The following is a 27,698-nucleotide window of genomic DNA, read 5'->3' on the forward strand; positions in this document are numbered from 1 at the left end:
TCCGCAGCATCCACCGTAATTCCTGGCACTTAGGACATGCTCAGGACATGTTTAAAGGAAAAATATTTTTTAAATTCTTCTCTTTAAAATACTGGCATCGTAGCAAATACAAACCAAGTGGATTTACTCATTTAATCATTAGTCTTCCAGGGTACTGAGTTATGTTAATTTTTCTCACACCTCCGTCTGATTTTTTTATTTTTTATTTTATTTGTTTATTTTTTTTTGGCTGCGTTGGGTCATTGTTGCTGCGCGCGGGCTTCTCATTGCAGTGGCTTCTCTTGTTGCGGAGCACGTGCTCTAGGCGCACGGGCTTCAGTAGCTGTGGCTCGCGGGCTCTAGAGCACAGGCTCAGTAGTTGTGGCGCATGGGCTTAGTTGTTCCGCGGCTTGTGGGATCTTCCCGGACCAGGGCTCGAACCTGGTCACCTGTATTGGCAGGTAGATTCTTAACCACTGTGCCACCAGTGAAGTCCCTGCCTCTGATTCTTAATGGAGTTTAATTTTTGACTCCAAAAACACTTAAATCTTATGAGTTGCTTTCTTTCCTCAACCTCGTTTTAGTGCATTGAAGTCATGGGAGATGGATGCCTTAATAATGAACACTTTGAAGAGTTGGGAGGTATATTGAAAGCTAAACTTGAAGAACATTTTAAAAATCAAGAATTGCGGCAAGGTAAGTTTTCCATGCTTTTATTTTTGAATGTGATCCTTGACCATTTTGGCGACCATTTAAAGACATTTATTTGGGTGTGTTTTAGTTAAAAGACAAGATGAAGACTATGATGAACAGGTGGAAGAATCACTACAAGATGAGGTAAATTATTCCATTTAGAACTTAATTTACACGACCATTTGCATCTGGAGGATAATGCTTAAATTTCTGATTCATCTGACTTCTCATAAGATGTACTTCTTATTAATCTTTAGTAGAAAAATCTGACATGTATTTCATTGATTAGTTTAGAGAATAAGTCATTTGAAATTAGCTGATTAGTGTTTTGGATGCTTTGTGTGCATTTTGTTGCAATGACCTCACATACGAAAGCACTTTGGAGTTCACCTTGTATTTTCTTCTACACTCTCACAACAATCTTTTATATTTGGTGGTGCTTTCACCATTTTAAAGATGAGTGAACTCAAACTCAGATGTTGAATGACTGCCTACAGCCGCACTGTTGACAATCTCATGCTTAAGGCCGGATCTTTGTATAAGGCCAGCTGTCTTTCCACTGGACCACAGAATTGTGCAAATTTCCCCATAAATAATAGTGGTTGACACAGTGCAGTGGTTGACACAGTTGTTCACATTGTTAGTCAGTTCTCTCACTATCAAACCACTTGATGCCATCAAACATATTTCAGCTGTGTGTTTAGGGTCTGTCACGTGGCATGTGGCCATCTGGTGGACCGGTGCTGACATGTGCCGGCCATCCCAGTCCTCTGCAGGGTGCTCACACGCTGACACACACATTGTTCCCAGGGACGTAAATAACTGACCCCACATCTCCCCACCATCCTGCTCCCAAACCAGAAACATTCTTGCAGAAAACAAAAAAAATAGTAAAGTAAAATCACTTCTGTTTCAGATCTTTGAGATTTGGGTTAATTTTTCAACCGTATATTTTGAATATATTCCAAGAAAAGTATTTGCAATAAGTGCAGTACTTACCACACTCCTTCCTTTCTTTCCATAGCCAGACAAGAGACATCACTGGGGTGACCTCAGTCTCTGGACTCTTGCTATGCCCTTAAGAAAGTGAAGAGAAATTTAATTTTGTACTTTTCTTATGTTTTGTATAATAAATGTTACTGTTAATAATAGTAGGGATACTTTTTAAATACATATGGGTATGTATGTGTTTGTTTTTTTTAGGATGATAATGATGTTTATATTCTGACCAAAGTGTCAGACATTTTACACTCAATATTCAGTAGCTACAAGGAAAAGGTGTTACCATGGTTTGAACAGCTGCTTCCGTTAATTGTCAACCTAATTGTAAGTGTTACCTCTTTTTGACAATTATTTTAGATAGTTGACCTGGAAATCTTTCCTTACAGCATTTGAAAACTTACACTTTCAAGTCAGAATGGATCATAGAAATCATGGTTTCCACTGTACCTCTTTAATTTACCAAGTTTATTGCATTGCCCTGGATACTTTCTCCTTCAGTGTATGCTTGAAGTTTACTAATTAGGTGTTCCATAGTTTAACTAATTTATAATACAGTCTGAAGGCACAGAACTGATTTTTTTTTTATTTCAGATTACCTGTACCCTGCTGAATTAACAAATGGAAAAAAAATGGTTGCAGGTTTTTTTTTTTGTTTTTCAGTAGACACTAGAAAATTCCGTTTTGATCCCTACTATGTACCACCAGCAATCATAGATTCTGGATGATAGCCTTATATATTCAATTTTTAAAATGTATTATGAATTATAAGTAGTCATCAGATATTTATGGGGTTTTTTGGATTTCAATTTTGTGTTTTATGATATTTAGTACTGCAGTATCTTTTTTTAAATGATTTAGGCCCATATGACATCCTGTTGAATCAGTACTATAAAGTTAAACCTTTGCAGCTTTTACTATTGTTGTGTTTTTTAAATATAGCATTGCCATTATCTTTTTTGTAAAGTAAATGTATATACATAGCTGCTGCTGTCAGTTCTTCCTGGTACTTGGTAATGTCAGATTGTGGAATTCTATAACAAATCACCCAAGTCTTTTAAACCTATACTTTATTAAATCTATGTAGTAGTTTGAGGGTTGTTATTCACAAGAACTGATTGTTACTGTGTTCTTTTTCATTACCTATATCAGGAATATCCATGTAAGATGACAGCCTGTAGTGAATAAGTGTTTCTTTACGATCTCTTTTTGTTGTTGTTCCATTAGTTCATGTCTTTTATTAACTAATACACAGTGACTTCTGGTTTGTTGAAACAATATGTCAGACAACATTTGCCACAGTAATGTCTGTCAAAGTGGCTGGCCGTAAGAACTCCAGCACCACATTCATCTGAATAGTCAAAGCTTAAAGGAGTATCTCTTTTGTAGTGTCTACATAGACCGTGGCCAGATAGACAGTGGGGCTTGTGCATCTTTGATGATGTCATAGAACACTGTAGTCCAGCCTCATTTAAATATGCAGAATATTTCATAAGGCCAATGCTCCAATACACATGTGACAGCAGCCCAGAAGTCAGGCAAGCAGCTGCGTATGGCCTGGGAGTCATGGCACAGTACGGCGGAGACAACTATCGTCCTTTTTGTACAGGTACTTTTGTTTGTTACGTTATGTGCATCTCATCCCAGGCATCCCTGTTATCCCTGCCTTGCTTCCCCCCACCCCCGCACACCACCCGCTCCGGCAAACATACACTGCTTCATTCTCTTTTCCTTTTTCAAACACCTTACTGTAGCACTTAGGAGTTTACCTCCCTCATGCTCGTAGAAATGGAAGTGAAATCTGAGTGGGGCCACAGCCTCCTCACCTCAGTCCCAGGGTACAGTCCACTTGGGGCTTGGAGGGCATACTTTTAAAACATGTTGGTGTCCCTGTAAGTTCAGCACGGGAATATAGCTGGGCGGCTTTCAGAAGCTGCGGTACACCAAGGTGATCAGGAGTGTGAATCCGGAGGCTGCTAACCTCCTGGGCCCACAGTTTAGTGGGGTGCAGGTGCTCCTGAGCACGCCAGGGCAACCCCCCTTTCCCCGTGTCTGGTTCTGTAGTCACAAAAACAAACATTTCTTGCACTTGAACATTGCCTCACTGTAATTCATACCTGGACCAGAGATAAGAAATATTTATGGGCATTTGCATGAAAATGTGAGACTTTAAATGACTTTTTTTCAAATGCTTATTTTAGAAGCACTTCCACTGCTGGTAAGAGTTATTCAGTCTGCTGATTCTAAGACCAAAGAAAATATCAATGCTACAGAGAACTGCATCTCGGCAGTAGGGAAAATTATGAAGTTCAAGCCTGATTGTGTGAACGTTGAAGAAGTCCTCCCACATTGGCTGTCTTGGCTTCCACTACATGAGGATAAAGAAGAAGCTGTTCAGACTTTCAGTTATCTTTGCGACCTGATTGAAAGGTAAGAAATGGGACAGGGAGGCCTTATTTCCTTCCCTTCATGTAACACAGTGCTTCCTGTGCACAGCTTCCAGGTGTATAGGTTATAATAATGCTGTCTTTATAAATCAGGTTAAGAAGCCGTATCACAGTTAAGAGTGCCCTATAAGCACATCTAATTTTGAGTTATTCTTTGTGGAACTCAGTTCAACAGATCATTATAGAATGCGATGTTCAAGGAAGGTTCTGTTCTGTCTCCCACCCCACTCGTTCATTCATCCATTCACTCACTAGCTTCACTGAGGTATAATTGACATACCATTCATTAGTAGAATGGGATCAAAGAACATTGTTAGTACTATTTTTTGACCCTCTGAAATACTAGTGTTTTTCTTTGGATGAAAAAGTCAGTGGCATAAGGGAAATATACCAGACGGGCAGTCAGGATCTGGCCCCAGACCTCTGTCATTAATAGTATTATTTTATGCCTGTGAGTATAGCTAAGAATTGCAGCAACCTTGGAGGTTATAGAAGCTATCAAATCAAAGGCGTGATCATTGGTGGTCTGTTTTTCTAAGTCCAAGTTCCCCTAGGTACTGGATCTGGGCTCTGGCACTATTAATTACTCCTTTTAGTTCATAAATAAATCCAAAGGCTACAACCACTCATCTCCTGGAGTTTGTAGAAACAGGCCAATGGCTATATTCCCTCATGCCTGTTTAAGTTCTCGTTCACACAAATGCTGGGAGTCTTCACAGGGAGGACATCATCATTAAGGAACGTAGCAGCCATCCTGGAGACCCTACCTGCGCCTGCCTCTGCAGTGGCCACTTCTCCATCACGCTGTTTAATCACCTCCCTTGGAGATGACTACTCTGGAATTTTCTTAAGGAAAAACGCTGGGATTCTAATTAGATTCACTGTTAGGTTTCTTTCCATTAAACTTGACTGGAGCTGATTTCCCGGCTTACATTTAGAATGCCTGTATTATCTTTTTGAACTTCAGGTTTATTTTAGAAACCATTTTGCAGTGTCTAAATAAAATTTGTCTTAAGGAACTGTTCTTAGTAATATCTTGGGGTTTTTTGACATATATATATATATTTTACATGGGAAGAAACTGAAAAGCTAATAAGTAAAATTAGCTGGTTTTCCTCCTACTGAATTTAAAAGGCAGTTGATTTAGTGAGTACATAATCATCGTATAAAGACATAATAACAAAATTCAGTGTTGGGGGAAAGGTGTAGAAAAGTATGAGTGCTTCAGTGATTTCCTATTATAGTTTTCATTTACAGCGGTTGTCTTCTCTTTCTTTTTTCAGTAATCACCCAATCGTTCTTGGCCCTAACAATACCAATCTGCCCAAAATATTCAGTATAATTGCGGAAGGGGAGATGCATGAGGCCGTTAAACATGGAGACCCCTGTGCCCAGCGTCTGGCTAATGTAGTTCGCCAAGTACAGGTAAGCTGGTTTGGTTAAACTGGGGAAGAAGAACTAAAAAATTACTTGGTTTTAGCTTTTTTTTCATAGTCTTCTCTATTAGAGGAAGGAAACAGAAATCCAACTAGCTAAGGAAATTTCATTTTTATGTTCTCTTGTCATCAAGCCTCAAATGGATTATACTTATTATAATTTACCCATATATTCTCATTATTTATTAAAACTAAAACCTGTATCTTAAATCTGAGACTAGCACATACTCATTGTGTAGTTTTTTTGCATATCTGTGAAGAAAAAAACATGAGATTTTAATAGTAATAAAACTCAGCTACCGATGGCTTTTCCTACCTAAATTCATGTGTATAGATTACTTGAACGTGTCACCTAAAGTGTAGCTTTATCAATGCAAAAATGAGAAAACTTACTGTAAATGAAATAAACTTTATAGAAATGAAAAGATTTCTTGCTTTTACAATGATGTTCATCAAGCTAATCTACTGGAAAGAAGGTATTTTGGCATTATTTCAGTCTACCTAATGATGATCATTAAGATACTTCCCAGTGACCATTTTCGCCGAATCTAAATGTGTGACAATGTTCTTTCCCTAGACTTCTGGAGGACTGTGGACTGAATGCATAGCACAGCTCAGTCCCGAGCAGCAGGCAGCCATACAGGAGCTCCTGAACTCTGCCTGAAGGGCCTTAATATCACCACCAGAAAACTAACTCCAAATAAACGTTTACCCTTTTGTTTAGGTTTCTTTGTTTTGTTTTTGAGCAAAAGAGAACGGTAGAGTTGTGTGTAGGCCATTCTTCTGCAAAGCCACAACAGCAGGAAGAGAAGCCCTGGGTTTCAGGATGGTGTTTAAGTGGATTTCTCCCACACCACTGAGGAAGTCCCATGAGCCCTGCAGTAGCACTGAAGAGTATTTTTCTACTGGTATAACCCACCCATGTGAAGGTGAAAGGGAAATTAAATTTTCTCACTAGATATAAGGACATTTTAAGACAAAACAGCTTTAAGATCAGTTCCTCAACATTAGATGTGTGTTAAAACAAGTTGCTGTACACCTAGTGTTAATTCTATTAATTGGAGTGTGAGTCTTTCTGTACGGTAGAAAGAAGCCTTTACCCAGCAAACTAGTAGATCCAAAAATTGAAAAAAAGCTGAAGACAAAAACAGCAAGCATGAAGATGTTATTTTATGTCACTTTCGATTCTTTTCCCCAAAAGGCTTATGCAGTGACTCAGTTTGGAAAGCTTTTCAGCTTCCAGCCCTTGAATGTGAAGTGTCGTTGGCATGTCTGGCAGTAGTCTCATTCACTCCTCAATAAACAACGTTGAAATATGAAAGAAGTTTGTGTAAAAATTTAGTACTGTCTGGCTTTGATTCATTTAATGTTTTTAATATAAGAATAATCTAGTATTTTTTAAAGGAATAAGGATGGCTCTGAATTTTGTTTCCCCCTGATATTTTCCTCGTGCAATTCAAAGTTAAAAGCATCTAGTTTTTACCATCTTCCACTTTAATTTAAACTAAGTTATGATACACCCACTCTGTTCACAATTGGTGTGCAGACTTCAGTCGTTTTAAAGCTAGCATTGTTCCTGTTAGAAAAAAAGATTTGGCTTAGTATTTTTCTTGCAAATTGTAATTGCTGTGGAGCCACATGCAACTTTTAATTTTATGATAAGTATTATGGCTAAAATTATTTACTGATAAATTCAGTAAAATGTGTGAATGTGTTTTTCTTTATGTATTAACCTCATAGCAGTAAATGACTTGCTGTTGTTTCTTTAAATAATTTTTCTAAGAGGTCTTATTAGATTTCTGTTGAAACTCCAGTGTTAACATTTTTATAGTTTGTACTGAATTTAACCGTGATACAAAAATGAATTTTATGCCTAGATCAGAATTTAAAATTAAAGGTTTTTTCTTTAAATGATTTGCATTACTTTATTAAAACTAGGGCTTCCCTGGTGGCGCAGTGGTTGAGAGTCCACCTGCTGATGCAGGGGACACGGGTTCGTGCCCCGGTCCGGGAAGATCCCACATGCCGCAGAGCGGCTGGGCCCGTGAGCCATGGCCTCTGAGCCTGCGCGTCTGGAGCCTGTGCTCCGCAACGGGAGAGGCCACAACAGTGAGAGGCCCGCGTACCGCAAAGAAAAAAAAAAACTAAATCTGAAATGGAATGGAAAGTAGAATAAATTATATTAAGATGGTTTGGCTGGGGGCAAATACCCCTCACATATATTTTGTTTCCGGCCCAGAAGCTTTGGTATCTCGCAGGAGAAACACCATGTTGAGTGACTTCTCTAGTAAGATCATTGCTTTCAGTGGGTACCTACCTGTGTGACGCTCAACGTGTGTGGGGAAATTTGAACCAGCTTTATATTCTGTCTTCCTGTCGGAGTAAAAATGTGGTAGTTCAACCCCTCTGTACTTCCTGAGATAGAATGCTGTTTGGAAGTCCCATTCGTGTACTGATGCCAAGCAACTGGAGCAATTCAGGTTTGCTTTTTAAAATTTATTACACTACTTAAAATGTTAAAAGTGTGGTGTGCTCACCTAAGTTGAGATGGAAGTATGGTCAGAAGATGGGTGCATGGTTTTCGGAGAGTAGTGTTTGCAGAGCACTGTCCTAAGCACTTACGGCATATGGCAAAGAACCTCGTAGCTTCAAGTTCAAACATTAGTGGGGACAGTCAGAAGATGTACCCATCAGAGGGGTCTGAGGTCCCTGAAAGAATCAATTGCAGACTGACTACATCCTTCTGGATAGAAGTAGGAAAACAAGTAATTGGAGTTGAATCAAGTTAATCAGGGAAGGTCAGTTTTAAAGACTTGATGTGACATGATCCTGAAACTCATAACTGATTGTAACACGAACTAACAATTCTTTGGAATTATCTGGGGCGACATTTTTAATACCTCATTTTGTCTATACGAGATGAAAATTCATGTTTTTTTCCTTTTGTACCAAATTTAGTGGCCTTGCATGTCAGCCAGTAATTATATATTTATGAATCCGAGCTGTTCCTGGAGGAAAAAAACGTGTGTGGCCCTTACATTTTCTGGATATTTTGTGACATAGAGGGTTCCGTTATGTGCACAAGTGTCAGAAGTTTTTAGCGTAACTCATTCGGAATATTTTTTGAACGCTAAATCTAAAGAAAAGCAAAATTGTCTTAAAGCTAGTTTGACATTTCTGTAATGAGAGGCAACTTTATCGTAACTCTGTAGCTGTAGTTTGACTAACAAAACCATCAGTAAATGCGTAAGCAAATAAAGATTCTCCATGTACCTGGTCCCATAAGAGCTAGCTAAAGAGCTAGCGAAATGGTTTACTTAGTCTTTAGTACCGTATCATTCTGCCGACGAGTATTGCATCAAGCAGTCCGGCTCTGAGCTTGTACCGTGGAAATCACTGTACCTCTCATCTCTCTGCCTCAAAGGAGTGATAGCCAAAATCTGCCATCTTTCATTTTCTTAGTCCCAGAAGTATGAAGCTTTAGAAGAAAGTGAATTACCTGCAAGGAGTGGGCTTGGATTATTACTTCCAACACTTGAACTTCTGACCAGGTGACGGGGAGGTGGGCGGTTAACTCTAAAACCATCCTGGACTGACTCTCCCCCCACTTTTTTTTTTTCTCACACAATCTGTAATCCTGACAGTTGCTAGACAATACTTGGGCATATTATATTTTCTATGTATGTTGTATATTTGAGTGGATGAACGCAAACACTTCGAAGATAAATTATAGCTCAGTTATTCATTTCTAAGAAATGAACCCCAAAGCAGTGTGATAAGTTCTTATGTAAAACTCCACAAAAAAAAGTTCTTTTTTTTCTAATTCCATTTAGAGTAGCAGTATATAATTCTGAACTGTGTGTCAGTGATTCCTCGTATGGTTCTTGATCTTATACATGTCTGCCCTCTTAACTAGCATTCAGATTGTAATGGAAATCAAGTCTGGTGCCATTTGCTATAGATTAAAAATTAGTTCCCCCCCCCCCCAAAAAAAATTAGTTCCCCTGCTTCTCTTAGAGGTTTTGTAACAAATAGGTACAGAGTGTAAGTTTTGAGTTACAACCTGACAGCAATCCTGTGGTCTTAAGGTACATCGTGAAAGAAAGTGATGTTGAATGGTTAAGAGCAGGGGTCAGCAAACTTCTGTAAAGGACTGGGTGGTAAATATTTTAGGCTTTGCCCCTAGGATCTTCATCACAACTACTTAGCTGCTTTTTTAGACAATACTCAACAAAGAGGTGTGGCTGTGTCCCAGGAGACTACAGAGACAGGCTGGCACCTGATTAAAACCTTTGCTCGGGTTCCAAAATCTCACTGTACACGTTCTGAGACTTTGGACAGGTTAACCTCTGTACCTCAGTTGCCTTCTTTTTCAAATGGGAATAATAATAGTACCCACATTATAGAGGATTTAAATGAATTTAGAAGTCAGGCATGGTGTTAGCTATCGTCGCTTACGTTCTCTTAATTTTTCAAAATCAAGTATTTTTTTTTTTGCAAATTCTCTGAAGAGCCTCGATGTTGAGAGGAAGCCTAGGAAGTTGTGAAAAGTATCAGCAGCTTTGCCGAGTCTGCGGAGTTGTACCATGAGTGTATTTGGCCGGTGGAAACGCAATTTTACTTGCTCGGCACCAAGGGACTGGTGTTGGAACATCGTCATCTGCACATGGCCCGGCCCCTAAATGCACCCATTACCTCATCTGCACCACGACCTGAAAAAGCAGCAGTTTGTCCCTGACCGGGCAAGAAGTTCCGTTGGACTCACCGTGAGCGCTGGTGGCTCTGTCCCCCAGACTCAGGGTCACTGGGGACTCGTCCTCACAGTGACTGGCAGGGGAGGCCCCGTGGTAGCCACCCAGGGGGACGAGCACTGGGGAGCCTGGCCCCACTGCTCACCAGTCTGGACCCTTTGCAAGCCCCTCAGCCTCCCTGTGCCTCCGTTCTCACCTGTAAGGCAGTCCATCAACAGGACCTCCCGCACAGGGTGGCTGTGAGGTTTGAGGTGATAATATCCGTGAAGCCCCTAGATCAGTGCCTGGCAGTGTCAGTTTGCTATTATGAGTACACGCGTTTGAAGAGATGGAATTAAGTTTGGTTTACAACTGATGAACAACGTCATAAAATACTTCAGGGACAATGGGTGCAGCACTTATACCCAACAAGACAGGTACTCCGGTCAAGCGTTTTATTGAATTAAGCTGTGTAACAAAAACTGATGGCTTGAGGGCAAACGCTGAGCAAAATGCACGGGCGGTCTGCCTTCACGTAGGGACACATCAGAATTCAGAGCAGTGAAAGTAGAGGGTGTGGAGTGTGTAATAGAAGAAATCGGGGAAATGACGTTCATCAGAGCAAATAGGATGTGTATCCAGTGGCCTCAATCTAGGCATTCTAGCAGACTGCACCAGACACTCAAAATCTGGCCTCTCCTGGTCACTGAAAAGCCCACCCTGAGTGGAGGTCTTCTCTGCAGACTTGCCGCCACGACTGGGGCTCTGTCACAGGGATGGCGCAGAGGCGAGCATTTGGGACCAGCGTGTCGCATGTGCTGCCTTGGTGGGCGAAGGTGCCAGCGGAGCAGAAAGTCAGGAAGGCTGGGCTCCAAGCCCTCTCCCACGCCCACCTCTGGTTCCTGCCAGGGCGGGTACTGCTGCTCAGTCATTACTGGGTTGGCAGTGGAGAGAGAATGTACTAAGTTGTAGCCCATTTACATTAACTTGGCCCCAATCCCTGAATGCAGTTACCCACTTCTTTTTTACCTCCTCGTAGGGCAGCTAGTGGCTGCTGCTTTCCACTCAATTTCACTCTCGCGGATTTTCTCTAACCCTCTCCCCTTGGAGGAAAACTATGTAGTTTTAAACCGCCATTGAAATGAAGTAGAGCCCCCGTATGACCAGGAAATGGAAGAATTTGTAGGGTTATGACCCTATTTCATTTTCTTATGAAAAAACACACTGAAAGTTTATTATTAAAGGGCCAGAAAAGATGGTTCTCTTTTAGGAAAAATATAGCCCATCAATGTTTTTAGTGTTTGTGAATTGGGTCTCATGGGGAAAGGTTACCACTACTATAAATGATCAATAAGCCATAAGACGGAAGCTCTTCCTGAAACTGCCGTTTCAAGAAGAAAGTAACGGTAAAATAGCAACACAAATTTGGAGACATAATGGATTGAAATAACATCATTTCTTAAGAGAGCAGTAGCGAAGGAGCATAAGGCAGAAGGAAGGTTGCATTTGAGGATACTAACTCACTTTTTTGTGTCCCAAAAGGGATTGCTCCTTGCTCCCCTCCAAAGTGGAAACTTCAGGGTCTCTGTCAGCAGAGGCAGTGAGTGAGGGGCCCCTCCCTGGCCTTCGGAGATGCCACTCACCCTGCAGCCACTTGCTCTGCCCACACAGACTGCCCAGCTGCAGTGCAGCGGCCGCCTCCTAGAAGTCATTCCCGAAGGCCTGCAAAACGGGGGGGACGGCCAGACAGGCCTGATTCTACCCAAGCATCTGACTCTGGCCACCGTTCCCTTCAGCCCCAACTTCCTTCCCACCTGATAAGGGAGCCCTGGACCCACAGGCTTCCTGCCTGAAAACTGCAGCCTCCACCTGCAGGTAAGGCCTGTTTCCCTGTATGTCCGCTTCTGCTTTATTATACAGTATAAGGAGAGCATTCGCTTCTTACCTAGTCCTGTTTCATTGCAAATGTCCCATCTTGGCCTTTGAGCCATCTGGAATAGATTACGTTATTTCCAAATAGTTTCCTTTGGATGCTCCAAAGGCTTCCTCTGATTTGTCTGTGGTGGAGGGCGGTGGTGAGGATTGCTTGGAATGATGTAACCAGAGTGCAGCGTGCTCAGGGGACTCAGGTAGTGGCTATTACTGTGACAGCTACACCCAGGCCCTGGGGACCAGCCCCCAATCATGCAAACATTCCAGAAACCAACCAAAATTGAGAGCCTACTCATAATCTGAGCTTCCTGCGTCTGAACTCTTTGCTGGAAATACTGTAATTATTTATGAAAAAAAACCTTGACATATTTTCTCAGATGAGGTGTTAGGAGCAAATGGGTAAGTAAGGGATGCTCTCTCCCTTTATTTCTCACACGTGACAAAATTTATGGGTATTGTGAGGAAAAGTCCAAATTTTGGAGAGTCTTCAATTTTTTTTTTTTTTTATTACTTAACTCTACACAAAGGGCCACCTGTACCTGGTTCAAAATACAAGGTTTATAAAACATTATTCAGTGAAAAGCCTCTTCCCACACTTGCTCCTCAGCCACCTCTGCCCAGCTCGCCTCACAAGGCGAACTTTGCAGAGTTGGTCCCACCAGAACGTTTTTGCTTAATGCAATTCATAACCTTCTGGAAGGAAATTAGCATTCCTGATGAAATGCAGGTGTATTTTTCTATGCATATGAGTCGGGTTAAGAACTACTCTGAGGGCTTCCCTGGTGGCACAGTGGTTAACAATCCGCCTGCCAATGCACGGGACATGGGTTCGAGCCCTGGTCCGGGAGAATCCCACATGCCACAGAGCCACTAAGCCTGTGCACCACAACTACTGAGCCTGCGCTCTAGAGCCCGTGAGCCACAACTACTGAGCCCACGTGCCACAACTACTGAAGCCCATGCTCCTAGAGCCCATGCTCCACAACAAGAGAAGCGACCGCAATGAGAAGCCTTCGCACTGCAACAAAGAGTAGCCCCTGCTCGCCGCAACTAGAGAAAGCCCAGGGGCAGCAATGAAGACCCTACACAGCCAAAAATAAATAAATTTATAAAAATTTTTTTAAAACGACTCTGAGAAACTACCCACCCTCCTAGGTAACCCAACCTGAATTCTTTAACAGGACATTTGGATTATCCCTTTTTTCCCCAATAAGCCAATAGTGATTAACCTAATATTTATTTATTTTGCCTTTAAATACCTCTGCTGTGAAAGAAATCCTTGAAATTGGCCAGCTCGAGGTCTGTGCCCTTGCAGTTTATAATAAAATTCCAACATAACTACATTGTCTGAAAATGATTTTTTAAAATATTCTCAGAAGGAAAAATTATGCTTTTATGTATGCTTCCAGGGTTGTAAATATTCAAATGCATTTTTGGAATAAAAGTAACATCATTTTGGGCTAGGAATTAATTCTCAATATCCAACTCTATTAAAGATGGAGGTTAAATATCTCTTGCCCTTTCCAATAAGTGGGATATATAAATTGATATGCACAGTTCTTGGTACCATCAAAATGTTAAAACTAGATCATATTGATTTAGAACCCCATTTCACCTTAAACTAAGTGACCTCAGGCTAAATATCCTTTTATTATTAAATCAGCATAAAAAGTTCCACTCTCTTTAGGGAGCATATTTTCAAGTATGCATTTTTATAAATTAATTATCCTGTCATTTCATTTTATTTTTTAAAATTTAATAACTTTTTTTAATGTATCTATTTTTGTGGTTGCCTGCTATTTTTCTATAAAAAAGTCAGAGTTGATTTTTTAAATTATAATGTAAACAGAGGCACAGTTGCTTTGTGGCAAGTATGCAGATGGTACTCATGAGTGAAGTTCAGGAAACACTTGCTGAGGTTTGTAACGCAGTCACATAGGTTCAAGAAGTTTCGTTCTACTTGGTTAGGAGAAATGCAATGCAGTAATTATCCTGTCAGGTCAGATGAACAAAACTCAGCAAGAAAAATATGTCTCAGCCAGTGAGACCTTTGGAGGCATGAACCAGACAAAGACACCAGAACTGGACAGGTTTGGGGTGGGGGTGAGGAGTTACTTTGTATTCTAAAATAATTTCCAATTTATAGGAGAGTGTAAAAAAAGTAAAAAAAAAAAAAAAAAAAAAACTCCCATATATCTTTTGTCTATATTTTAAAATATTGTGACATTTTCTCTCTGAATCCTTTGCGAGTGACAAAGACTCTCTGAGCTCTCTTCCTTCACCTAGACCTCGACTTTTCAGACTGCCATGTTTGTCTCTACATTGTCCAGTTATAGCAAGAATCCTGCTAAGTCTGTCTAGCCACCCTGTAAACAGCCACATACAGTTTTTGTCTTTCTCTGACTTATTTCACCAAGCATAATACTCTCTAGGTCCATCCACATTGTTGTAAATGGCAGAATTTCATTCTTTTTTATGGCTGTGTAATATTCCAGTTTCTATATATGTGTACTATGTCTTCTTTATCCATTCATCTGTTGATAAATACATGGGTTGCTTCTGTATCTTGGCTATTGTAAATAATGCTACTATGAACATTGGATGTACTTATCTTTTCAAATTAGTGTTTTCATTTTCTTTGGATGTAAATCCAGGAATGGGATTGCTATATGGTAGTTCTATTTTTAGTATTTTGAGGACCTCTATACTATTTTCCACAGCGGCTGCACTGATTTACATCCCCACCAACAGTGTACAAGGGTTCCCTTTCCTCCACATCTGCACCAACTTTTGTTATTTGTCTACTTTTTTTTTTTTTTTTTTTTGTGGTACGCAGGCCTCTCGCTGTTCTGGCCTCTCCCGTTGCGGAGCACAGGCTCCAGACGTGCAGGCTCAGCAGCCATGGCTCACGGGCCTAGCCGCTCCGCGGCATGTGGGATCTTCCCGGACCGGGGCGCGAACCCGTGTCCCCTGCATCGGCAGGCGGATTCTCAACCACTGCGCCACCAGGGAAGCCCTTGTCGACTTTTTGATGAGGAAAAAGCGGGGACTTTGCAGTCAGATCAGCCTGGATTTGAATTGCACGTATCCTCTTTATTAGTTGTGTGGACTTGGAAAATGTACTTGGCATCATAACCTCTCTACCTCAGTTTGCTCACTGGGAGATGGGGAAATACCTGCTCTGCTGGATCTCTGTGAGAATTCAGTGAGGTCAGGCATGCAGAAGTTCTGGCGAAGGATGGGTGCCAGGTCAGCTCTCTCCCCGTCCCTCCCACAGACATGTTATGCCTACAGAACCAGAGGGGGGCCTGTTCACAGTACTGTTTACAAATAACAATACCTGAAAGTTGACCTTTTACAATGTCTAGTAAATTCTTATATCTCAGAACAGAAATTGCGTCGATAGGCTGATGGTGGACACAGTAAAATAATAATCAAAATGGAATTTATTGTGACAGATTTATACTGTAGGTATCTTAAAACCTAAAAACATCTGAAAAAAAAAGGTTTTGCTGGGAATTCCGTGGCAGTCCAGTGGTTAGGACTCTGCGCTTTCACTGCCAAACGTGTGGGTTCAGTCCCTGGTCAGGGAGCTATGATCCTGCAAGCCATGTAGCACGGCCAAAAACAAAAAACAGGTTTTCCTCTTTTACCTTAAAATGTGCACAAAATATATTTTTTAACATTTTAAAGATACATCATCCCTGAATTTTGCTAAATGGGAAGTAAACAGTCACCCCATGAAATAAGTGGAAGATAAGGTTACTGTTTTTTAATAGTTGATACTATCAATAGTTTGCCCTGTGAGCAGCCTATGTATGGTTTTTATATATTCTATTTTGGGTGGCATTTGGGGTTATTTAAAATTTTGTCTCCCTGGAGAAAAACTGAGAACCTTGAGGGGGCAGCAGAGGAGCGTCATTGCTTTAAAGAGTTTCGAGAACAATGACTTTTTGAGTTTCATCATTTTTCATCATAGAAAAAATACTAACCTATATGGAAGCTGATTCTAAAGAATATAGCAATTACCTTAGAAACACTTCAACACTGAGGCCTTCTCTTCAGCCAGGTGGATAATAATATGGCTGCCATTTCCTTCACTGGTCAGGATTACACTCTCATCCTTTCATGGTCAACTTTCAGCATAAATAGGCAAGAAATGCAGGTTATCATGAATTAGAGCCCTTGGGGCAGAAAAGGCAGCCAGTGATTCTCAAGTGGAATGATTCTCTCCTGGACTAATTATTAGTGAGTTTCTATTATCTTTTCTGATCCTCCTCCATTACTGGGACAAATAATCTGATTAATAACACACACTTGGTAAGGCTTAAGTCCTGAGCTATTATTTTGAAAATTTTCCACAGTGGAGGACTTCAAAAAAAAAACAAAAAAACAAAAACACATTCTATACATTCAATGCCTGATAAATGCCAACCAATGATTTGATCTTCAATAAATATATGATGGAGAATTACTTACTGTTTGATATCTAGCATTATTTTTTTACAGCAGTACAGTATTTAGCACCCAGGTTCTATGCATTCCCTTCAGAATTACAGCCTGGTACAATATGGTTAAGCAAATGAGCTAGAAGAATTTGGAGAACCCATGAGCGGTTAATGATCAAATGAATAACACAGTAGAATTAAGCGATTCATTGAGGAAAAATGTTAGAAAAGATGAAAAATAACATGTTTCCCTAAAATACAGGTTAAGCTAGCTCTGTGTGCGTAACACATTTCTGAAAAGGAATATGTATACGATGTGGTGAATACTTTTTACATTGTTATAAATTTGGCATATGCCTATGGAGAAAACAGTAGCCTTTGTATATGATAAAAACACATAATTTTGACGGTACTGAATTTGTTAAATTATGTCTTTTGTCATTAATGGTCAATATGAATACATTTAGTTCTCCCACACTAATCAGGCAATATGGACATTCGATGTGTTAATTTTTGTGTATAATCAAAGCTTGTGTGTATTAAAATATGTGGTTAATGATGGTGAACATCTTTTCATGGGCTTAGTTACCATCCATGATTCCTGTTTGGTGAAATATCTATTCATATCTTTTGCCCATTTCACAATTAGATTGCTAGTCTGGGTTTTGTTTTGTTTTTTTTCTGTAATGATCTGAGAATTCATTGTACATTACAGATATAAGGTCTTTGTCAGATATGTGATTTGCTAATATTTTTTCCCAGTTGGTAGCTTATCTTTTCAGGGTCTTTTGTAGCACAAAACAGGACAGGATCTGTATGCTGAAAATCACATGTTGAGTAAATAAATCAAAGAAGACCTGGATAAATGGAGAGATAGATTGTATTCTTGGATTGGAAGACTCAATATCATAAAGATGCCCATTTCCCCCCACATTGATCTATAGATTCAACAGAGTTCCTATCAAAATCTCAGCAAAAAAAAATTTTTTGTAGCTGTAGACAATCTGATTCTAAAATTTATATGGAATGGCAAAGGAACTAGAGTGGCTAAAACAATTTTTAAAAGGAAGAATTAAGTGGGGGGAAATACTCTACCTGATGTTAAGACATACTATAGAACTATAGTAGCCAACACAGCATGGTCCTGGAAGAGGAGTAGACACATAGGTCAATGGTGCAGAAAAGGGAACCCAGAAATAGATCAATGCACTATGTCCAATTAATTTGGGGGAAAGGTACAAGTCAATTTAATGGAGAAAGGATAATTTTCAACAAATGATGCTGGAAAATTGGACATCCATAGGCAAAAAATGAAGTTTGACCTAAACTTCATGCTGGATACAAAAATTAATTCAAAAATGGATCATGAATTTGAATGTAAAACTATCACACTTTTAGAAGAAAATGTAGGAAAAAGTCTTTAGGACCTAGCGCTAGGCGGAGTTCTTACACAAGATACCCAAAGCACAAACCGTAGGCGAAAAATGTAATAAACTGCATCTCGTCAAAATCTGTGTGCCCATCTCCTTTGAGGAACCATTCTTCCTCCCTCCCTAGATGTGGGAGCTGCTGTTTTCTTAAATGATCCCACCGCTATGGCCCCCTAAGCTGGACCAGTTGAAATACTCCTGGTCATGGGAATTGGTGGGAAGCATGAATATGACGTAAACCAGGTCAGTCAGAATCCCCTTGAGGTTTTTCTTTTTGTGGCCTGGGGCAGTGAGCCCCCTTCTTTAACCATGGGCTGTGAAGGTAGGAGCCCAGGAGGGGTCAGTGGCCACGTGAGACAGCAGGTGTGCAATGGAAAAGAAGGACATCAGCTTGCCAAGGAAAGCAGTGATCGGCCTTGCCTGTCCTTCCGTCCAGGTGCTAGCCCTGGCTGTCCGCACCCCTCCTCCCCAGGGCTGAGGGGAGGAGTATCCCAGCATGCCTGTAACACACGCACACTACACTGCTTGAGAAGCTCTGCCCTAGCCAGTAAATCCCCCTTTCTTTCATAGGCTGTTTGGGTTGGGTTCCTGTCACTTGAAATGGAAGAAATTCTGACTACTTTGGGGGCAAGCTAGTTTGTGGACCTAGGACTGTCTGTTTTCAAGGGCTGTGCTTTTTACCACCATGTGACATATTGCCCCCAACATGGGTGCCCCAATGTCGTTGAAATTACACTTCTTAGAGATACTTTTTCCTTGTTTTGGAATCTCTCCCTTTTGGGAGAGATTCCAAAACTCTCCAGTTTCTCAGAGTTTCATGATGAAACTCTCAGAGTTTCATCATCGATACATCTATCATGGTTTCCACTATCTTTTCAACTATGGTGAACGCTCTTGTTAGTAAAGAGTATTGAGATTCAAATAATAATTGTTGATTGTCTATACCGTGCCAGCAAGTAAGCTTTCTCGAGTTTTTTCATATAATCAGTTATTCCTGATGAGGAAACTGAGGCTCCATGAAAGTAAGGAACTGGAACAAGGCCCAAGGTAATTTTCATCCCACGGATATGCCTGTGTTCCCTGTGAACACTGCCCTTAATGAGCTCTAAGAATTTATGGTCTCTCTAGTGCCTTTCCTTTTATTTTTTTTTTAATTAAAAAATCCTATTGGAATCCTCATATATTGCTGATGGGAATGCAAAATGGTTCAACCACTGAGGAGAATCATTTTATGATTTCTCAAAAAGTCAAACATAGACTAACCATATGGGGGACTTCCCTGGAGGCACAGTGGTCAAGAATCCGCCTGCCAACGCAGGGGACATGGGTTCGATCCCCAGTCCAGGAAGATCCCACATGCCACAGAACAACGAAGCCCGCAAGCCACAACTACTGAGCCCACATGCCACAACTACTGAAGCCCGCACACCTAGAGCCTGTGCTCCACAACAAGAGAAGCCACTGCAATGAGAAGCCCACACACTGCAACGAAGAGTAACCCCTGCTCACCACAACTAGAGAAAGCCCGCACACAGCAACGAAGACCCAACGCAGCCAAAAATAATTAAATAATTTTTTTAAAAAAAGACTCACCAAGGAATGGATGGGCAGGCTCATTTAAAAAAAAAAAAAAGAAGAACCATATGACCCAGAAATTCCACTCCTAGGTATATACCCAAAAGAGTTGAATGCAGGTATTCAAACAAATACATGTACATGCGTGTTCATAGCAAGGCTATTCACAGTAGCCAAAAGGTGGAAACATCCCAAATGTCCATCAATGGACCAATGGATAAACCATATCCATACAAGGGAATATTATTCAGCCATGGAAAGGAATGGAGTATTGATACATGCTACAACATGGATGAACCTCAGAAACATTAAGCTAAGTGAAAGAAGCCAGACACAAAAATCCACATATTATATAATTTCATTTATATGAAATATCTAACACAGGTAAATCCATAGTAACAGCATGCAGATTGGGGGTTGCCAGGGGAAGAATGGAAATGGCCGAGTGCACGTAGTTTTATTTTCCGGTGATGGACATGTTTGGGAGCTGCATTGAAGTGTGGTTGACGATACTGTGAATGTACTAAGTGCCACTGAATTGTTCGCTTTCAGTTGTTTAATCTTATGTGAATATCACCTGAATGAAATGTTTAAAATTCTCATACACACATGCGTATCATTGCACCAAAAAGCTTGAAATGCATAAATGTCATCATACTATATACTGTGATGGTTAATTTTACGTGTCAGCTTGACTGGGCTAAGCAATGCCCAGACAGCTGGTAAACCAATTTCTGGGTGCGTCTGTGAGGGTGTCTCTGGAAGAGATGAGCATTCGAATTGGTGGACTGAGTAGAGAAGATGGCCCTCCCCAATGCAGGTGGCATCATCCAATCCACTGAGGGCCTGAACGGAACAGAAAGGCAGGAAAAGTGAGACTTTGCTCTGCTGAGCTGGGATGCCCGTCTTCTCCCACCCTTGGACACTGGCGCTCCCGGTTCTCAGGCCTTCAGACTTGGACTGAATTACACCAGCATCTTTCCTAGGTCTACAGGTTGCAGACAGCAGATCGTGGCCCCAACTCGCATAATGCCATGAGCCAATTCCTGCTATTAATAAGGTAAGTAATCCTATTGATTCTGTTTCTCTAGAGACCGCAGACAAACACATATACAGGCCCTTTCTTTGTGTTTTGCTTTGTTTGGTGCAGACTTTCTTTTCCTTTCCCCCTTGCCTTCTCTCCTTTCTCCTCCTCCCTGTATCCTCATATCTGTCGTCCCTCCCCGCCCACCGTTAACCCATGTTAACACTGTGTTTCTCTACAACGTACAAGACATTTACACTCGTATACATAGACATACACGAGGGGTTTTATTTGTTTTATAAAATGGGATCATACTCTTCATGCCTTTACATTTTGCTTTTTTTCACCAGAAATTCCTACTGAAATAGATTTATTTCCTACTGAAATAAATTCCTACTGAGATATTCCTACTGGTATAACTCTAACATTTTTTTAATGGCTACTTACCGTCTTAACAAAAACTGAAGGAAGACTCCCATTCAATCTACAATATGTACTATACTTCCTTATTTAATTCTCCTGTCTTGGTTCCTCCAAAGTCCTCTAATTCTGTCCTCCATCTGCAAAGAAAGGACTGAAAACCCAAGATCAATGAATCACGTGCTTTTAAATTGTTTTTCCAGTCGTGCTGATGGACATACCCACACTGCCTCTCGCAGACCCACTTGGGATCAGTGACGTGCATTTTTAGGACGGCTGAAGTCGAAGTGCAGTTTGTAACTGTGTTAGGAGCAAAGTTAACTGGTCCACGTGGGGACTGAACCCAAAACCAAGGCCTCATTCCAGCTGTGCCTGAGCCATGGAGACAGCCGGTACCCAGACAATTAGCTTTGCAGGAAGACTCTCTCTTCAAGTGGGTCCTTACTGACCAAAACCACCTTTTGAAGCAAATAAAACAAGGTCATATTGGTTTTCTTCCTTGAAATGGAGTCGTTTTCCTCAGCTTCCTCCAATATAAGATTTAATAATGAGCTAGTTTCAGAGGTTCGTCACACGGTGGTAAAAAGCAAGAAATCATCCCGTATTTTCTTCCTTCAGCTTGCCGACAGCTGCAGCTGTTTTCAGTTGTCTACAGGCAAGGGCGAGGGCAGGGACACTCTTCTTACGTTTACGGAGCTTATCCGCGGGAGGAGGATGTTCGCACAATGTTTTTCGTCCCGGAAGGTGCCAGCCATTGTGACCGCTGCGCTAATGAATGAATGCTCTTCCTTGAGTGGTCTTCCCTAATGAAGACGGACCCTGCCCTGGGTAAGTCTGGAATCCTCCAGCGCGAGATAAAAATGAGAGCTGGTGCCCGGGCTGAGCCTTGTAAAGTCCCGGTGGCCTCCGATGTTTACACAGGCCTCTCCTAGTGGATGGAAAATATGATTTTGCTATTTACCAAAGGAAGGAAAGTAACTACAGTTTTTTAGCAGGGGGAAGTTCCAGATTTTTGTGGCATTTAGAAGTTATACAGTTCGGCGGTGGGGGAGCTTTTTAAAAACAAGAATACAAAAATATATTGCTTTTGCAAATTTTACAAAAATTGATGAGCAAGGGAACACACCACTACGGGCCTCGGAAGAAGCTCATGCTAATAAGGAAACCTGAAGCTTAAGCTCTATTTGCTTTCGAGTGAATCCACCCCTGCTTTTGAGGACCTACCCTGTGTTCTCTCATTGACCCCCCCCCCAACGATCGTGTGAGGTACGTTTTCTTACCTCACAGGTGTCCAGGATGCTAAAGAAAAGTAACCACTTTTTTCCTTCTTTATATTTTTTTGTAGTATTTGAATTTTCTGTATAATATGTATTCTGTTATCATAAAGAGTGAAATCATTTTCATTTCGGAAAAATACGAGAAAGAAAAAAACATGCCCGCAGCCGTTGTGTATTGGGTTTAATGCTATTTCACCAGCATGCCCCAGAAAGCCTGGTGTTCCGTATGTCTTCAGTAATATTTGTCATATATCCAAGCCCAGACCGTTTGCTTGGAGGTTCACATTATTTGCGTACCCAGGTTGTCAGTATCAGGCAAGGGGAAAGGGCAGACCGCCTCATGGATGCCAGGTCTGCAGCCAACAAAGACCATGATCCCAGAGAAATCAGGAAGGCTCTTTGCCCCCAAATTCTCAACCCCATCTCCTTCACCATCATCACCCCTGCAAAAAGAAGCCCTTGTTCTTATGTCTGTTAAGGGTTGATATTCCTTTCGTAACAGGTAGCATTATTCTGTCTCAGAATTAAGGCTTTATCATTCCTCTGGGATTGTGACACGAATCCCTCCCCTTACTGCTGCTGACTCTTAAGAACGGTTTTGGGAGAAGGTGGTGTTCTAAGGGTGCAGAGTAGGCTCTACAGAACTGACTTTCAGGGAAAAGAGGGCACCATCTCCACCAGAATCAATAAAATCTGATTGTGCTGTGGAGAGGAAAGAGGTAATAAGTTCTCAAGATACTGGGTTGGGAATCTCTGTTGTCTACCTATGTCTGTGTCCATCAGGAGGATTTTAAACCTTCCTCACTTAGTGTTTGCACACATCTGTTCTGATTGCCTATTCACCGCACGGGTGAAGAAGGGACTTCCCCACCCTGAATAGTGTGTGATTGCTGAACACACAACGCCAACCCTGGACAGATGAGATGGACCGCAGTTTATTAATCACACACTCACAGCCCAGGGTGGGAGGGCACCACACGCCATGCAGGACCACACAGGGGTTGTACTTGGAGGCTGAGGGAGGCCAACTTTGCAGTAACAAGAGGGTGAGGTGCCCCTTGGTTCCCACAGGAGAATGTGATTGGCTTGTTTGAATAAAGGGAGGAGCTTGTTTGATTAAAGGTATGTGATTGGCTTCTTGGATAAAGGGAGGAGGCTTTCCCGCTGGGTTGGGGGCGTATCCCGCAAGAGAAGAACTTATGATCCAGCCTTTGGGGCCCCGTGAGTCTCAAAGATACCAAGGCAGCCTATGGAATTTCAGGCCTTACAATGCAATAGCTTGTTAAATTTATTCCTGAGTATTTTCTCTTATTTTTTACTGTCATAAATGGGCTTTGTCTCCACCATTATGTTCTGTAACTAAACAATATTTTTAAAAAGTTAACACAGGCGCAGAGTGAGGCAGGTGCCACTCAGAGACATGAAGACAAGAAAGCCTCAATTTTACAACTGAAAAATCAGGGAAGATATTTACAGAGCAATTTAGGACCAAGCATTACCATCTGAGGTCAGTTACCCTGTCAAGCTACTGTGCTCTGAGAGTAGAAAAGCAACATTTGTAAATCCTCAAGAACAGAAAAGGCCACCATTAAAAACCATTCATTTCAAGGACCATTAAAAATGGACAGTTTAATTTGCATCTCAAAGAAAAAAGATACATTTGTCCCTATGACTAATGGGGAAAATTTGACGGTGCAGATTATTATCTTTTGTCTTAATGGAAAATACAATATGTAACAATAAGGTACTAAAAAAGGGACTAAAAAGGTTTTAAAGCAACGGATATTAATGATTTAACAAAGAGAGAAGACAGTGAAACTAAGTGTTCCTCAAAAGGAACTTCAAACTATTTTTTTAAATCCATAAATAGCAAGAGTAATGTTTCATTCATTTCTTTATTCAACAACCATTTACTGAGTGTCTACTATGAGCCAGGATCCATTCAAAAGCTGGCATTCAGAGGTGAAGTTTGCAATCCTGGCCCTCAAATCACCCTCAGGCTTACAAAGGAAGATGGCCAAGCAAACAAGGTTGTACCAGGTGCCACAGGGCACTATTCAAACTACGTAAGGAGGAGAGGAAGGGGCACCTGCCCCAGACTCAGAAAGAAAGGGCTTCTCAGCAGAGGGGACGCCTAACCCTAAATTTCTAGAGTAGAGAGGAGTTATCCAGGCAAATTAAGAGGGAAATTCCAGGCAGAGGGAAGAGAATCTACATTCAGGGACATAGAATATGAAGCAGGTGTGGGGGCAGCTTACGGCAGAGGAGGGTGTGTACCTGGACAGGTAGGCAGGGTTTGGATAAGAAGTTTCTTGTATTCCACGTGAAGAATCTGAATCTAGTTCTGAAGGCAATGGGGAGTGTTGAAGGATCTTAAGGAGGAGAGTAATAGGATCAGACACACAGTTTTGGAAAACAACTCTGGCTTCATTGAGAAGAACAGACTGTAGGCCAGGAGGGCGACTAGGAAGATGAGGTGGCAATCCAGAAGGAAAACTCTGAGGGCCTGGAGGCAGTGGGCTTAGAAGAGAGAAAATGAGATACATATGAGATATATTAAGGAGAGCGAATCAGCACGTCATCCACTGGACTTAAAAGGGGGGCGGCGCGGCAGGTAAGCCTGTCCCCAAGGCTTCTGACTTGGATGGCGGGGCTTTTAAGGAGCAAAGAAGATGGTGAGTTCTATTTGTCATGTGCTGAGTTTAGAAAGGTCAGAAGCATTTAAAAGCTCGTTAGACCAAAAGTTCTCAAACTTTAATGTGTATGAGGATCACCTGGCGACCTTGTTCACCTGCAGATTCTGTTCCTGTAAGTCTGTGATGGTACCCGAGATTTTTTTTTTTTTTTTTTTTGCGGCTTAAAACAGAAATTTATTCTCTTCCAGTTCTGGGGGCTAGACATCCACAATGCAAGTGTTGACATAGCAGTGCTCCTTCTGAAGGCTCTAGAGAAGAATCCCTACCCTGCACCGTTGCTAGCTTCCGGTGGTTGCAGGCGATCCTTGGCGTTGCTTGGCTCGTGGCTGCACCTCTCGAGTCTCTGCCATCGTCTTCACATAGAGACACACAGGGAGAGAGCTGTATCCAAATTTCTTTAGTCTTATAAGGATACCAATCACTGGATTAGGACCCATTCTCAACCCAGTTTGACTTCATCTTGACTTGATTAAGATGAATCAAGGGACCCTATTTCCAAATAAGGCCACATTCACAGGTTCCCAGTGGACGTGAGTTTTAAGGAAACATTATCCAAGCCAGTACAAGGCCTCTTGCAGCCAGTTTTGCCCTCCTGAAGGAAGCCAGCCTGAGAATGCAGTTAGCACATGGAGCCATACAGAGTCAAGGTGATCTCAAAGTAAATGACATCATTAACCTCTGGAGAAAACTGCCTAAAGTTTATTTCACTTCGGATAATTTAAGCCAGGAAATTTCTCTTTTTATTTAAGTCACTTTGTGTTGAATTTTCTTTTGAGAGTTTCAAAAAGACTTCTGAGAACTTGATACGAATTTTGTTGAGAGACGGGAAAAGGTCATGCTATATAACAGGGAATGGCAGGAGGAAAAAATCATGAGGATAAAATGAAAGGAGTGTTGGAGCGAAGGTTTGGTACCCGAGATCCTGACAGGCTCCCAGGTGATGCTGGACCACGAGCCACACTTAAGAGGAGCAAGGATTTCCACTATGAGGCCGATTCGGTAATTATGTCTTGATCTCACACGAAAGAAATAAGGAAATACCTATTTTAGGATATCTGAAATTTAACAACACAAATACAATGAGATTAAGAATAAGCTCAAAGATGGATGACTTCTGGAGAAATGCTTTGTTAAGTGCGCAGGGCAGGAGGTGAGATCAGAAGCACCAGGTAAGAGATAGCCCGACACAGGCTTTGAAGACGATAGCAAAGGGAGCAAGAGAACAGCGTGCTGGGAGGAAGGCCACCTGGTCCACCCCCGTGCCCAGCCCCCCCCCCCCCCCCCCCCCCCCGGTGAGCATGCTAGTGGTCTTGGTGCGCCGGGAGGGGACGTGGGGCGTGTGCGCATGTAGTGGGTTTGGGCGGGCTGTGGGCTCGAGGCACCGCGGGGTTCTGCATCCAGGCAGGCAGTGCAGGGCCAAATGCCGAGCCAGCCACAAGGACGAAGTGGACAAAGGGCCAGCTGACATCGGGTTACAGAAGAAGTAAAACACACGATGAAATGTAGGGCCGCCTGACAGGTACAACGTGGTCCGATGCCTTTCAAAAGGAAGAGCCATCGAGTGAATTTAAAAACCGAATCCAAGGATTTGATGGATTTGGGGTGATGTCCAAACACTCACTTAAGAGAAGAAATGGCAAATTAAAATGAATGCCCGTGCCGACTAAGAAAGGCAGTTTAGATAATGAGCTCTGACGAAACAGGCTTCAGGCAAGAGCCAGAGGAAACAGCCACGTTGACACGTTAAAGTGACAGGCACAGTAAGTAATGAAAACACAGCGACATTCATTCGAGGCCACACATTTCCTAACAACATAATATGTAAATGGAAAGGTGACAGTTATCCAAGAAGAAATAAATAAATGGAACCCTATGAGGGTTCCATAGTACCTTGCTTCAGAATATGGCCGATCACATACACGAAAGAATGGTTCTAAAAAGTCACAGCTGAACAGCATCGTTAATAAGGTGGGATTAACAGTTTTAGATGAAAAATTAAGAGAATCTACCTTTTAAAAAGGTATATGAGTCCCTCTCACACTCCAAATAACTATATATTAGATTGAGAATTTTCAAGTAAGTAAAAGAATGTACAGACAGCACATATGTTGATAAAATTAGAAATATAATAGCAAACACTTGGATGGCGTTTATTATGTGACAGGCATTGTTCCGTGTGTGTGTGTGTGTGTGTGTGTGTGTATGCGTGTGTTTACAAGTATTAATTTTCATTAAATGAGATCTTATAAAGTAGGTTTCATTATTATCCTCATTTTACAGATGAGAAAACTGGAGAGAAGTTAAGTAACTGGCCAAAGGCCTTACTAGGACGTGACAGTCACTCCACTATATACACACAGGTAGCTGCCCAGCTTACACTTCTTTATTCTGTGACCCCCATGACCCTCTGGGGCCATGTCTGTGCTGTTCTTCCCACTAGACCTGGAAGTAGACCCGTGACCCTCAATGAGCCAATCAGACTTTCTCTTCCAGCTACTTAAACCTGATGCAGAGAGATCCGGAGGTTTGACTTGATTTCCCAGCTGACCCCAGTAAAGCAAGGTTGCGGGGGAGGGGGGGCCCTAGAGGCTGCAGGCCCGGCTGGGCTGCCA

General features: G+C 41.6%; 1 protein-coding gene across 4 annotated transcripts in view; it reads left to right on the forward strand.

Annotated features, from left to right (window-relative positions):
• Window positions 1–6,893, forward strand: part of IPO5 (importin 5) — a 55,471-nt gene extending 48,578 nt beyond the window's left edge. For all 4 annotated transcript variants that reach the window (XM_065896187.1, XM_065896190.1, XM_065896186.1 and 1 more), the window contains 7 exons: window positions 564–675; window positions 761–816; window positions 1,876–1,998; window positions 3,061–3,280; window positions 3,873–4,101; window positions 5,402–5,543; window positions 6,132–6,893. In XM_065896187.1, coding sequence (XP_065752259.1) covers window positions 564–675; window positions 761–816; window positions 1,876–1,998; window positions 3,061–3,280; window positions 3,873–4,101; window positions 5,402–5,543; window positions 6,132–6,218 — 969 coding nt within the window. In that variant the 3' untranslated portion in view covers window positions 6,219–6,893. The remainder of the gene's footprint in view (window positions 1–563; window positions 676–760; window positions 817–1,875; window positions 1,999–3,060; window positions 3,281–3,872; window positions 4,102–5,401; window positions 5,544–6,131) is intronic.
• The last annotated feature ends 20,805 nt before the right edge of the window (window positions 6,894–27,698 follow it).

This window comes from Phocoena phocoena, chromosome 18, assembly GCF_963924675.1.
Source record: "Phocoena phocoena chromosome 18, mPhoPho1.1, whole genome shotgun sequence".
In the NCBI taxonomy this organism is placed as follows: domain Eukaryota; kingdom Metazoa; phylum Chordata; class Mammalia; order Artiodactyla; family Phocoenidae; genus Phocoena; species Phocoena phocoena.